The 14,918-nt window shown below is 43.8% G+C and overlaps 1 protein-coding gene across 1 annotated transcript in view; it reads right to left on the bottom strand.

Annotated features, from left to right (window-relative positions):
- SLC7A11 (solute carrier family 7 member 11) overlaps positions 1-14,918 on the bottom strand; it is a 414,966-nt gene that overhangs the window by 89,345 nt on the left and 310,703 nt on the right. Inside the window, exons 8-9 of the mRNA XM_068279755.1 lie at positions 14,277-14,380; positions 11,836-11,932 (exon numbers count right to left, since the gene is read on the bottom strand). Coding sequence (XP_068135856.1) covers positions 11,836-11,932; positions 14,277-14,380 — 201 coding nt within the window. The remainder of the gene's footprint in view (positions 1-11,835; positions 11,933-14,276; positions 14,381-14,918) is intronic.

Here is a 14,918-nt window from a genome sequence, read left to right as displayed (position 1 = left end):
GGGCACTATGGGGACCTCAGCAGCTGATGCTGAAGGGCAAGTTGGCTGGCTGTACATAGGTGGCGATACATGGTGCCGGACTCTGCCACCAGCTGTTTCTGACGAAGAGCTGCCCCAGCTTCTTTCAGCAACTTCTCTCCTCCTACTACTCTCTGACTCCCCCTCTGAACTGTCCCCCTCTTCATCTCCTCTATTGGGAACATACAGAGGATCCCTATTACCGTCATCATCGTAGTCATCCTGCCCAGCTTCGCTTGCCTCAGACAAATCCAAACTTGCACCATCAGTAGGTCCTTCATCCTCCTGACACGTTACATCCATAGTGTTGCCGCGTAACTCAGACATATGAGCTGGTGAAAATTCATCTGGCTGTAACAACAATGGCTGTGCATCAGTGATTTCACCACTAAATAATTCTTGCGAAGTGTCAAATGCAGCGGAAGTGGTGCTAGTAGTAGCGCTGGTGGCTGAGCAAGATGAGGTGTTCTGTGTCGCTAAATACTCAACCACGTCCTGACAATCTTGGGAGGTGATGGGACGTGCCTTCTTCCGAGCACTGTACTGTGGGCCAGGTCCACACGAAATTACATTTACACGACCTCGCGCAGACCTGCCGGGTGGCCTTCCTCTGGCTCTGGCACTACCTCTTCCTCTACCTGTTTTGTCCATATCGGGTATGCACGGAGTGGTATATCACACTGCGTGCACTCACGTAGGTAGGTGGGTTCACTTAACTGCACAGGTATGCGCACTGATGCGGTGGGTTCACTGAACAGAACAGGTATACAGTGGCGGGTTCACAGAACAGGTATGCAGTGGCGGGTCCACTGAACAGAACAGGTATGCAGTGGCGGGTTCACTAAACAGAACAGGTATACAGTGGCGGGTTCACTAAACAGAACAGGTATACAGTGGCGGGTTCACAGAACAGGTATGCAGTGGCAGGTTCACTGAACACAACAGGTATGCAGTGGCGGGTTCACTGAACAGGTATACAGTGGCGGGTCCACTGAACAGAACAGGTATGCAGTGGCGGGTTCACTAAACAGAACAGGTATACAGTGGCGGGTTCACTAAACAGAACAGGTATACAGTGGCGGGTTCACAGAACAGGTATGCAGTGGCAGGTTCACTGAACACAACAGGTATGCAGTGGCAGGTTCACTGAACACAACAGGTATGCAGTGGCGGGTTCACTGAACAGGTATACAGTGGCGGGTCCACTGAACAGAACAGGTATGCAGTGGCGGGTTCACTAAACAGAACAGGTATACAGTGGCGGGTTCACTAAACAGAACAGGTATACAGTGGCGGGTTCACTAAACAGAACAGGTATACAGTGGCGGGTTCACAGAACAGGTATGCAGTGGCAGGTTCACTGAACACAACAGGTATGCAGTGGCGGGTTCACTGAACAGGTATACAGTGGCGGGTCCACTGAACAGAACAGGTATGCAGTGGTGGGTTCACTGAACAGGTATACAGTGGCGGGTCCACTGAACAGAACAGGTATGCAGTGGCGGGTTCACTGAACAGGTATGCAGTGGTGGGTTCACAGAACAGGTATGCAGTGGTGGGTTCACAGCACAGGTATGCAGTGGTGGGTTCAATGAACAGGTATACAGTGGCGGGTCCACTGAACAGAACAGGTATGCAGTGGCAGGTTCACTGAACAGGTATGCAGTGGTGGGTTCACAGCACAGGTATGCAGTGGTGGGTTCACAGCACAGGTATGCAGTGGTGGGTTCACAGCACAGGTATGCAGTGGTGGGTTCACAGCACAGGTATGCAGTGGTGGGTTCACAGCACAGGTATGCAGTGGTGGGTTCACAGAACAGGTATGCAGCCAGACAGGAACAAGTTAAGCCTAACTAATCTTTCCCTGAGAGACAGTCTGCAGCAGCTCGCCCTACTCTCACTAACGCAGGCAGCACACGAGTGACCGTAATGGCCGCCGCTGCCTGCCTTATATAAGGGGGGGTGGGGCTCCAGGGGCTAGTGTAGCCTAATTGGCTACACTGGGCCTGCTGACTGTGATGTAGAGGGTCAAAGTTGACCCTCCATGTGCATTATGGGGTGAACCGAACTTCCGCAAAGGTTCGCCTGCGGGACGCGAACGCGAACCACGGAAGTTCGCATGGAACCGTTCGCAGGCGAACCGTTCGGCCCAACTCTACCTCTCTCTAATGATGTGAACAAAATTACTCAAAAGTCCTTGAGTACAAAGATATTTATTTGTTGTGCTTGTCTGCATTTAAATAAATAAATAAATTGGATCTTATGGAGTAGTGTAAACCTGCATTTTAGATGCCTTGGCTTTGCTTTGCATTTAGTATATTTTTAAGCATAGCCTGACCTATTACCCTGTGTTTGAAGTCCTAATAATTGTATTGCCTTTAATGCGTGGCTGGCAACTAACCTTATTCAAATTCACACAATGAAAGTGCCTACCGTATTTGCTGCCGTATAAGACACACTTTTTCTCCCCCAAAAATGGGGAGAAAAAGTCCCTGCGTCTTATATGGCAAAGGCAGGGAATCCCCAACTTGCGAACGCCCGCCGATACGAACCGCCGACCCGCCGCCATTGGGGATTCCCTGCCTGTGTCCCTGCTGGGCCTGGCCTGCCCTCCGAGTGTCACAGCTCTCCCCATGTAATAAATTCCTGCCCACCCGCCATGCGTGCGTCTCCCCGGGTCATTCTCCCCCCCCCCCGCGTGTCTCTCCCCGTTGTACATATGTCCCCCAGTGTCAGCAGCAGCAACGGCGGCGGAGGCTTACCAGATCCATGCCGCCGCGATGACTGCAGACACCCGGCTACTTCATGTGTTTCCTCTACTGCGCGGCTTGTACTGATTGCGTCATCAGTAGCCGCACAGTAGAGGAAACACAGGAAACACATGGAGTAGCCGGGTGTCTGCAGTCATCGCGGCGGCATGGATCTGGTAAGCCTCCGCCGCCGCTGCTGCTGCTGACACTGGGGGACATACAGTATGTACAACGGGGATAGCGAGACACGCGCGGGGGGGGGGGGTGTGACCCGGGGAGACGCACGCATGGCGGGCAGCATGATTTCAATGGGGAGAGCTGTGGCACATGAAGGGGGGCATAAAATAACACAAGAGGACACGGACACTGAAGAGACAGGACACATGGGGAGAAGGAATCATGGGGGAGAAGGACACATGGGGGAGATAGGGAACATGGGGAGAAGGACACATGGGAGAGATGGGAGATAGGACACCACATGGGGCAGACAGGACACAGGACATATGAGGAGAAGGAGTGGTCAGGACACATGGGGGAGAAGGGGCACACAGGACCCATAGGGAGACGGACACAGAAGGACACCTGGGGAGACAGGACACATGGGGAGAAGGGGCACACAGGACACATTGGCAGACACCATGTGGGGGATAACATGTACAAGACGCCTCTGGAATATGGACGCACCAGGTTATATATATATATATATATATATATATATATATATATATGTATAATTTTTTTTCCCCTGGTTTTTGCCCTCTAAACCTGGGTGCGTCTTATATTCCGGAGCGTCTTATACGGCGCGAAATACGTACTTAAAAGGGATGAAGTGCTATTTAAATAAAAAAATGAAATGTGAATCCTTATGTAAACAAGTAGACCAGGATCTAAAATTCAGTGCAATGCCAATTCTTGAGTTAACAGTAACTGGCGCGGAATCCAGGCCAACTCCACAGAGTTTCCCCGCAGGCAAATCGCTCGGAGAAACTCTGCCATAGGAAATAATGGCGCCACCGGCCAAATCACTTGCCTTAGCAATTCGGCCGACATTGCCATCAGTTTTTGTGCGGTAGGCAGCGAATCCCATAGCCACGCATGTGCCAAGTAGCTGTACTTGTTTACATAAGCATTCACATTTCATTTTTTATTTAAATAGCATTTGCCGGCTTCTGGGATTCGTCTGCATACAAACAAACTGCCGCGCGCAGTGGCTAGTGGAAATGGGTCCTAAGGGGTGAATATGAGAGGATAAGGAAACAATAACACAAATAAATCCCCTCTTTTATGGGAAAAAAGAGACAATATATCTGAGGCAGGGTAGTCCTGGACATGTGGGACGAGTGACTGATAACACTGCTAGAATTAAAAAGCAGGAAAAGCAAAATCTTAACTACATTCCACAAAAAGTGACCGCTAAAAGAAGATATAAGCTGAACCTCAATAGATCAAGGAATGCCCAGATCCACCTGGAAGGTATAGAGAGCTAAAATAGACCAAAAATCCCTCATCAGAATCAGAATCAGAATCAAGTTTATTTCGCCAAGCATGACTGGGACATGCCCGGAATTGGGTTCGGCACAAACAGAGAACTCAGTGACAAAAAGGCAACAGCAGCGATAAAAAAAGGCAACAACACAGACATTAAAAGACAACCATGACATCCAACCCCCAAAACAGTGGATGACACACTTACAGATAAAACCCAAAAGAGTGCAGTAAATTGTACAGTAACTAGGTGTAGCTTTAAAAGGGGAACAATGGTGGCAGAAAAACCAAAAACACAGTCAGTGGGTGACCTATCACTTCATATTGTTGGAACCATATGATCAGACTACTGGCCTGAGGGGCGAGCCAGTGAATGGAATTCAAGAGTCTAACGGCAGCAGGGAAAAAGGAGTTCATATGCCTAGCTGTCTTGATGTAAATGGTCTGTAGCCTTCTGCCGGAAGCAAAGCTTAAGATGGCCATACACTGGTCGATGTGCCATTAGATCGACCAGCTGACAGATCCCTATCTGATCGAATCTGATCAGAGAGGGATCGTATGGCTGCCTTTACTGCAAACAGATTGTGAATCGATTTCAGCCTGAAACCGATTCACCATCTGCTGAGCTGCTCCTGCCGCCTGTCCCCCCCCCCGTATACATTACCTGAGGCTGGCTCCCGGGCATCTTCTCCGCATTGCACGGCTCTGTTCCGGCTCCATTACGGCGCTTCCTGTGTTACTCCGTGACCAGGAAGTTCAAATAGAGCGCCCTCTATTTGAACTTCCTGGTCACGGCAGTGACCCAGGAAGCGCCGGGATGGATGGAGCCGGAACAGAGCCGTGCAGCACGGAGAAGATGCCCGGGAGCCAGCCTCAGGTAATGTATACTTGATCGGATCGGCCGCCGCTAGCGACGCGCACTTTACCCGCGGGCGATTGAGGGTAATTTCCCGCATGGCGCGATCGACGGACCGATCCGATTTCGGGAGGAAATCGGATCGGCGGCTGCATTTACCGCGAACGATTGGCAGCAGATTCGATCCCAGGATCGAATCTGCTGTCGAAACGGCCGGGAATCGAGCCAGTGTATGGCCTGCTTAAATGCATCACTTCTGAATGTGCAAATCATCTCTTTGTGCCCCTGAAAGCAAGGTACACAAGTGAAGTGAACAGATAAACAGCAGAACAAAGACTATATTGAAAGAGGCAGGAGAGAAATAATGAACAATAAAAATAATAAATATATGTAGGACAATAAAGTTAGCTTGCTGAAAAAATCAGGGGGAGAAGGGGAAATAAATGTCATATATCACTGTAGGTAAGCCAACCTTTTTACACCCACATTTTGGGTGTAAAGTGGGGGTTGGCTTATCTGCATGCAATATACTATATGTGGGGGCCCCTATGCAAAGCTCTTCTTTAAAAGGACTCCAAGCTGAAACATCACGTCTGTCGTCACCACGCCGGCCACCTCGCGTCATCACGGCAGCCAGCTTGACAGTACGGCGCATGCGCTGTACTGTCACTCTGGCTGCCGTGATGACGCGAGGCGGCCGGCGTGGTGACGACAGACGTGATGTTTCAGGAAGAGGAGCCCGACATTTGGGCCCAGTGTCACCGAGAGCCGCCGAGAAGCTATTTCTGACCAGGCCCTGGGTGAAGAGCCAGATGGACGCCGTGGGACCTCCCAACCTACACTGGGCTGCAGAAAGCCCCAGGTGAGTACCAATTTTGTTTTTGTTTTGAGCTCGGAGTTCCCTTGCACTGGAAAGCATAGCTACCTCTCTTTGATCAAGTTTACATCCTTGTGTCTCCACTGCAGATTCTGAACTGGTTGCTAGAGCTCCAGAATCACTGAGTTCACATGACATTTAACCTGGAGCTCTAGTAGCCAGTTCAGAAGCTGCCAGGAGATGTGAGGATGCAAGTTGGAGCAAGAAGAGGTAGTAATGCTACCACCGGCATGCTCCAACATGCACTGTGCTTCCATTGGCACATGCCAATGCATGGGGTCTAGGATGACACGGTTGGCTATTGCAGTTTGAGAAAGGACCACGAGGTCCAAAACAGCAGTCTGTCACTGCTGCCTGTCGTTTTAATGGAATAAAACGCTATATTTACTGCACCAACCATTTGCTTCTTATGGAATGTTATTCCTTTCACATCTCAGTGGAAGTAATGTGGCTGATTCGAGTATCTTTTTCAGTTTAAAAATGCAATTAGTGCTTTAAGGTGTAGTTTATATCTAAAGCATATTTTTTGTGCTTAGTTATTAGCTAGATGACATTGTGTTCAAGTGATTAGCACTTTTACTTGGCAGCACTCAAGTTCTGGGTTTAAATCCCAGTAAGGACACTACCTGCATAGAGTTTGTATGCTCTCGCCCAGTGCACTTGGATTTTCTCTGCATACTAGTTACCCATATCCCATAAACATACTAGTAGAACAACTGCCTGTTATTTTTTATTGTATTTAAAAAGCACCAACTTATTACGCAGCCCTGTATAATAGATAAATATTGGTGACAGACAACAAGATACAAGATCATGCAACAGAGTCTAAGCGTTAGAGGACATGTAAATCAAATCCAAGTCGGGTAGCAGAAAGGGCACTTGATGATGAAGAGGGTGCATTATCAAGTTGGATACACTAGGGGGAGGACCCTGCCAGAGGCGTACAATCTAAAGAAAGGCTATCCACCCAAACACTGGCCCTAGAGTGTGGTGAGGGCATTTGATTGTAAGCCATTCTGAAGTTGAGTGATGGTAATTTTCTGATGTTCTGTGAAAATCTATTTACACTATATAAATACATAGGGCCAGAGCCTGAAATTTGGACAGTATTTTTTTCACCTACGTTTTGGTACTTTTTCAATTGCAGAGTGCTGAGAAGTTATTTTAAACAGAAGATGAAAAATGATCCCCTAGGAGAAATTATTTGGATCTGGCCCATTCTAGTTAGGTAATGTTTCTGTGGAGAATGCACACTGCAGTGTACTATTTTCTGGCTGTTTCTACAATTTTCCATCTCGTTTTTTTCACCTATAAAAACCACAGAATCAATTTACTGACTAGTCTTTTTTCCATTATAAATGTGTACACTTGTTTGTGTCCTTCATTACGGCAGCGCCTCTGATGATCCCACTGTGAATTCTCAGACGATAGAGTTTTACTTCACTTCCAATTAAGCAAATTTAGGTTTTATTAGTCATACCTCTGTTTCAAAAGACTTCATGTCTGAGAAAGAGCCTGAAATAATCAGTCCCTTTCCATCCATACAATCCCAGCGAAGACACGCTAATAAGAACTGATTTACTTTTCAGCCTCTGAGAGTTAAATACCAGGAGCAGATGCACAAATCTGCCAGTGAAACTGATAACAGCGTGAGGTTGCATGGCCTTCAAATGCAATAAAATAATGAAAGAAACACAAGTTATACTATGCTAATGATTTATCATTTTCTTCCAAAGCAATATGGACAAGTGTAAGTCTCCAAAGAAGCATGACACGCTGTTTAAGGGGACAGTCAATAACTATTAATAACTCCTTGTCACTGAGCTTAAATTAATAGATGTTTTTAAGAAAAATCACATCAATGTGTTTACAGACAGCTATAATTTCACATAGCACATAGCTAATAGGGATGGTATGAAAGTAACCTTTTATCGTTGCTATGCTTAAGCAAATGTATTTATTAAAATTGGCAAAGTTAATCGGAAATGCTATATTGAGTCATTTGTTATTATAGTACACATTCCAGGTGTGACCTAGTATTTCTTAAGTGTCTCTTTCCCTTTTCACGCATAATAAAATACATTCAGAAGTGTACATTAAGAGATTTTTGCTCAGGTAGATGGACTTCCCATCCCAAAACATTATCTTATTGTTAAGATATAGGAGTGTATTGATCAACCAGAAAAGAGATGAGGAGGAAATAGCAACAAAGCTCCCAATGGAACATGAGTTCTAATCAGCATCCACACTGCCTATACAGAAGCTCCTATATCCATGTAATGTGGACTGCTTTGATAGGAGACGTGCAGGAGACTTAAATAAAAAGCATTAAAAAGTAAAATGGTCACTTTCAAGCAGGGGGCAGGATTTTATTCTCCTGATAAGAGTTCTTTCACTGTCCATTTGCATCACAGCAGCTCAGAATTCTGCAGTGACTACTGGGATTATGGAACATGTCTTTATCTTGGTGCCAATGGGTTGTGGTAATGTCTATGGAAGCCACTAATTTCCATTCTTGCAGGGCATCTTGAGATGTGCTACAAATAGTTGTGAGATAGAGTAGGCAAGTTCCCACTCACCCGTCTTTCATTGCAAGTCTTTGGAGGTAGGGTATAGTGGGCCAAAGGTATCAAAGTTGAACAACCAGTCCAGGATTTTCTGCTTATGACAGGTAATTTAATCTATATAGTTGAAGACCACATAAGTCTTAGGGGGGCTTGAGGGTGAGGACTATAGATCTGTTAGGGAGGGTGTAGATAAGATAGTTTAAAAATGTTCCTGACAGAAAGGATCAAAGAGATTCAAGTTCTGCTTTTGAAGCTAGTTTGAATTGCCCCATAATGCTGGGAATACACGTTTCGTTTTTGCCTTCGTTTAAACCTTCATTTCGATTGTGCCTTTTGTCCTTTTCGATCCCGAAATAATCGATCGTACGGTTAATATCACCACCCACGGTTTCGGTTTTTTTTCGATTCTAATGGTTTTGTTTTTCCAATGATCGAAGGCTGCAAAGAAACGAAACGTAGTACAGGGACGGACGGCATAAACGAATATATAATCGATCTGAACAGCCATCAAGCCTACCAATGGCTCGATTAGATGGATAAAGAGAGATAATATCAAACATGTTCGATCACTAGTCGTTCGTTTTCAGGGTCTATTAATCGAAACTATAATGAGATTATGACTATTTTCACATACGTTTTCAACACTCGATTCGTTTACCGAACGAATCGAAGGCTAAAACGAAGGCAAAAACGAAACGTGTATTCCCAGCATTTGATGAGAAACCCCATTGCTGGTTATAGCACAGCAACAGGATCTCAGTTCCTTTGAACCATCTATGAATCATCTTCAAATTGAAAATAATTTTTATCATAAAATAGTAAAAGTTTTTTGTAACACTGCATATCTGGGTGAAAAGGAGGTGCACACACAGTAGACCTCTATAGGTTTCTTTGAAATCATTATAGAGATCTACAATTTCACAAGAATTTTTGTATCTGTAAAACATACACTCTTAACACATCATTTTAGGTCAGAAAGCATTTAAGTCTTTCCTTTATATCCCTGAAAAGCCAGGCATACTGGGTCTCCAGCACTGATGGTTTAAAACACAGCATGACCTTAGCTCTTTGCAATAACTTAGCACCGTGATCCCATTTAGAAAATTGCAACCTGCCATCCCTAATACTATATAACCTGCCATCCCTAATATATATATATATATATATTGGGATGCAAAAGTTTGGGCACCCTTGTTAATCATCATGATTTTCCTGTTATATGTTATGATATTTGAGAAGTGAAAGTAAGTCTATTGGATTTACAGAAAGTGTGCTATAATTGTTTAAACAAGATTAGGCAGGTGTATAAATGTGGGCACCACAAAAAAAGAAATGAAATCAATATTTAGTAGGTCCTCCTTTTGCAGAAATTACAGCCTCTGAACACTTCCTGTAGGTTCCAATGAGAGTCTGGATTCTGGTTGAAGGTATTTTGGACCATTCCTCTTTACAAAAGATCTCTAGTTCATTCAGGTTTGATGGCTTCCGAGCATGGAAAGCTCTCTTTAATAAATATTTACCTTTTGGCTCCAGCGCAGGCACAGTATCCGCTCCTTCCCACGGAGATAGGTGGAAATAGCCAATCTCCGTCGAGCCGCTCTACTACACAGGCGCTAGTCTCCTGCGCCTGCGCAGTAGAACGGACCCAACGGAGATCAGCTATTTCCACCTATCTCCGTCAGAAGAGCCGCAACAGCGCCCCCGCTGGAGCCTGGGAAGGTAAATATTGAACAGGCTGTCGGGTCTGTCGGGACGCTGTTCAGAGGGCTGCAGAGAGACCCCCGTGAGACAGAGGAGGATGGGGGAAGTCTCATTAGGATCCAGAGACTTCCCCCTCCCGAGCTGAGTACCCCCCGGGGACGTTTTTGGTTTTACAGTGTCTGTTTAACTTGAACTGAGCCTGTGGTCTTCCATTTCCTCAATATGTTCCTAACTGTGGAAACAGACAGCTAAAATCTCTGAGACAGCTTTCTGTTTCCTTCCCCTAAACCATGATGGTGAACAATCTTTGTTTTCAGGTCATTTGAGAGTTGTTTTGAGACCCCCATGTTGCTATTCTTTTGAGAAAATTAAAAGAGGAGGGAAACTTACAATTGACCCCCTTAAATACTGTTTCTCTTAATTGGATTCACCTGTGCATGTAGGTTAGGGGTCACTGAGCTTACCAAGTCAATTTTAGTTCCAATAATTAGTTCTAAAGGTTTTGCAATTAATAAAATGACAACAGTGCCCACATGTATGCACCTGCCTAATTTTATTTAAACAATTATTGCATACTTTCTGTAAATCCAATAAACTTCATGTCACTTCTCAAATATCACTGTGTGTGTCTCCTACACAATATATTTAACTGACATTTTTTTTATCGTAACAACCATCAATTTATACAGTAAATTATGACGATTAACAAGGTTGCCCAAACTTTTGCATCCTACTGTGTATATATATATATATATATAAATATATAAAATACATACATGCATTCTGTTTTTATTTAGACTGCAGATAGGTGCCTTGGGACTGTATGTACTAAGCTGCGTTAAACAGAGTTAGGTGCGCAAAGTCTTACGCACGATGAGTAGACCAGAATGCATTGCATGTAATGTATTGCACTCTGCCCTGCTCATTGTGACCTAAGACTTTACGGACATTACTCTGCTTAATGCAGTTTAGCACATACAGTATAGTATACCCCTTGGTTTCTTATGGTTCATTGGTGAAAGAGGAAGAGGTAATGCAGATAATAACCAAGGGCTGGGGCACTCTTTTTTCACTGTTTTTGTGGCATCCTGTATGGCCAAATAGGTCACACATATCAAAGACCAGCCATAACCTTGAAGTTATGGTACATTCATCTTTAAAACTGGTGCAACACTTATCATTTGCCTGTCTTCCAATGAAACTAAGGTACACAATTATTATAATGTCTGATCTCCACTCAGGCTGTTTTTTACCATCCAGTAAGCAGAGCCCTAATCCAGTAAAACAGTAATGGAAGAAAATGCTCATTAGTAAATTTATGCCATACTACAAAACATTTTGCCTATTATTTAACATACTGTTTTCTTTCTGCTAAATGTTATTTTAAGGAATATTCATTGAGCAATCTGTTCTACAATATGTGCATCTGCATAAACATTTTGATAGTGGGAAGAAAGATGTATAGTATTGTAATAAAGTGTAAGATGTAAAAATAAATATCGGTAATCTACATTTCAAAGTACTCTCACAGTGGTTGTTATTAAATAAACTTAGATAAAAGTGTGAGGTTATGCAGCTTACCAAAACAATGACAGCTGGCAATGGAGTATGCCTGTGAACGTGAATCATGGATAGGATCTCAGGAAGGTGACCCTCTCGGGAGGCAACATAGAACATCCTGATGGAATAAACAATGAATCATGCATTTTATTTAAAACTTGAAACTGCTGAAAATCAGATGGTTTCTCAAACTTCTCTGGTGCCATCTAACCATACATTTCTGTCTCTGCCCATCTTGAAATTGAACTAATGCTGCTAGCCAAAGAATTAAAAAAAATATCCTAAATTAGTCATACTATTAATTTAAGAAAAATTCCCAAACAGGTGGATGCCCTTCCCCTTGCAGGTAAAAAGGGCATGAGGCGTGGCCAGTATTTTGAGTGTTTTTACTTTTGACTGCTTTTTCTTTTTACTTGTGGAAAGTAATATGTGTATGTTCTCTGCCTATCAACTTTTAATGTAAAAACAATGACGTTACCAAAGTGTAAGAATAGCTGACTAGAATCTTGTGACATATGAAGGTATATTAACTCTTTGGGGATCGTCCGCCTAACCCCCCTTAAGGACCAGGTGCTTTTTTCATGGGGGGCGAGGGGAACATTTGGGGGGGGGATCAGGCAGCCTGATCCCTCTTAGGGCTTGCTGGGCTGTGTGTCCCAGTGTGGCCAGGTGTCCCCCCTGTAGTTGGCAACCTTTACTCACCTCCCAGGCTCAAGTGATTAACCGCAGTAGACTCATCCACTCCGGCCGGCATCCCCGCTCATAGTGATTCTCAGTTCCTCGTCACAGCAATAATGTCAGAACGAGTGAGGATGCCAGTCAGAACAGAGGAGAGCGCCGATCGTCGTGGGAAGTCAGGGAGGTGAGTGGATCCTCTTCTTCCCCCTACCGCCGCAGCTGTCATAGTGATCACTATGATCCGCCGGCAATCATAGTGATCAAATGATCAGACGCCATATGCAATGGCTTCTGATCACTGAGGGAAGATGTCAGCTGTCATACGCACAATGGCGTCGGGAGCGGAAACAGGCGGGCGATGTAGATCCTACGCCGCATCAGGCTAGAACAGCAACAAGTACGGCATACAATCTCATAGAGGTGGTCCCCAAAAGGTTAAGCTATCCATAGGCTTGAAATGACAGATCACGCTCTGACTGGATTGGCTAAAAATATCATTTCTATGCATGCATACTGTGTATTTACTTTAGACGATAATAAGTTTGGCATGAGCTGCCGATAATAGTAATATTGGTAATTTATTATTACTTTACTATACTATGTAACACTTAGCTCATGCAAAATGATAATCCTAAGTAAAATGAGCCATAAATTATTTCTCCTATGTTGCTGTCACTTACAGTAGTAGAAATCTGACATTATCGACCGGTTTTGGGCTAGTCCATCTATCCATAGGGGATTCTCAACATGGCCTTTATTCTTTATAAAGAGACTCCTTGAAAAAGATTTATACAAAGATGCTGGCCAGCCTCCCTGCTCACCGTTTTTTAAAAATAAAAAAAATCCTGAGAATCATCCATGAGGAGATGAGCAAGTTCTGTCAGTTCTGTTGGATTTCTTCTATTTACTGTAAGTGACCGCAACATAGGAGAAAAGTAAGTTATGGCTCATTTTACTCTGGAAGAAACATACTTCTTATCTGTATTTGTTTACATATATTTTACATTTTAAGATTTTCGCGACAGTGGTTCTTTAACACCTAGCACACACACAATTCACTGTTGCTAGGTCTAACACTAACAAAACTGTCTCTACATCTAACACTAACCTCACTGCCCCTATACCTAACACTAAACTTAAAATGCACTAACTTACTTGCTACTGCTTCCCTTACAGGTGTATCATATGATGCTCTTTTAGTCTCTATCACCCAACTTCATGATTCATACAAAAAGCTATACCCTTTTGCAGACACACATGAAAGAGATTCCACTCACATGTGCTTTAGAAAGGGCATCGCTTTTGTCAGAAATGTTGTTAATTTGGTACCTGAGCTATACACAATAGCTACGCTGGAGTTAGATAATTAATTCATTTATAACTCTAGTGGAATAAACATATTTTTTATTTAAAAAAATGTAATGCTAGCAGATGTATTTCTTTCATAGTTTAAATGATTTGCTGTTAGGCAAGAAATATTGCTAGGAAGGCACATGGTTAATGATATCCAGAGTGTTCTGAATTAATCTTCATTCACATATTTAGTACACCACAAATGCATCCACATGGTCACAGCATTGCTAACAGTGTGTTAGTTACAGGCATTAAGGCCCCAATGATTTTGTGTTTTCCCTGTGTACAGCTGTAGATTTGCATATGGCACCAGCTGTTCATAGATATTAATGTTTCTTCCAAAAAGTTTCTTGTTTTTTTCCCTCCTATGTTTTCAAAATGTTATTAGGCTTAGCATTGATTATTATAAAGTACTGATGGCAACATCTTACCTTGATACAGCAAACACCCCACCATTCATGGAGCCAAAACATGACAAAGCCACAAAGATGGGGACTGCTAGGGAGAAGTTTCCCAGAAGCCGCTCTGCATATGTCTAAAATGTAAAATGAAGGCATTTATCATGACTGATCATTTCAGTGCTAACTAGATCTAATTAGTTTAAATGTACAAACAATGCGCAGGTGAACAGTTTGTGACCCAGGTAAGAAGTATTACTAATACATCATTAGGGGTAGCTATGGTAGGGATTAGATTGTGAGCCCCTCTGAGGGACAGTTAAGTCAAAAGACAATATACTCCGTACAGCACTGCGGAAAATGTCAGCGCTATATAAATACTAAATAATAATTTACTGAGAAAGATAAAATTACTAAATGTTGTGCTATTTTACTTTAAAATATCTTTTGTTTTATTTTTGCCCAACTTGCCTATCCAGTGTTTCAGTGTGGTTATGCCCTTTACTTTCCAGATATTCATCTACTTTTATACCCAGTTAAAGTGACACTTAAGTGAAAAAAAACTCATGATATAATGAATTGGTTGTGTAGCGGGCGGGAGCGCATGCGCGGGACTGTGCGGCAGTGGCGACGGTCACGGGAGGATGAGAGGGGAGGGGAGGGAGGCGGGGTTTA

Source organism: Hyperolius riggenbachi, chromosome 1, assembly GCF_040937935.1.
Source record: "Hyperolius riggenbachi isolate aHypRig1 chromosome 1, aHypRig1.pri, whole genome shotgun sequence".
Lineage (NCBI taxonomy): Eukaryota > Metazoa > Chordata > Amphibia > Anura > Hyperoliidae > Hyperolius > Hyperolius riggenbachi.
Note: the sequence above shows the minus strand (reverse complement) of the source record. Positions and strands in the feature narration are given on the sequence as shown.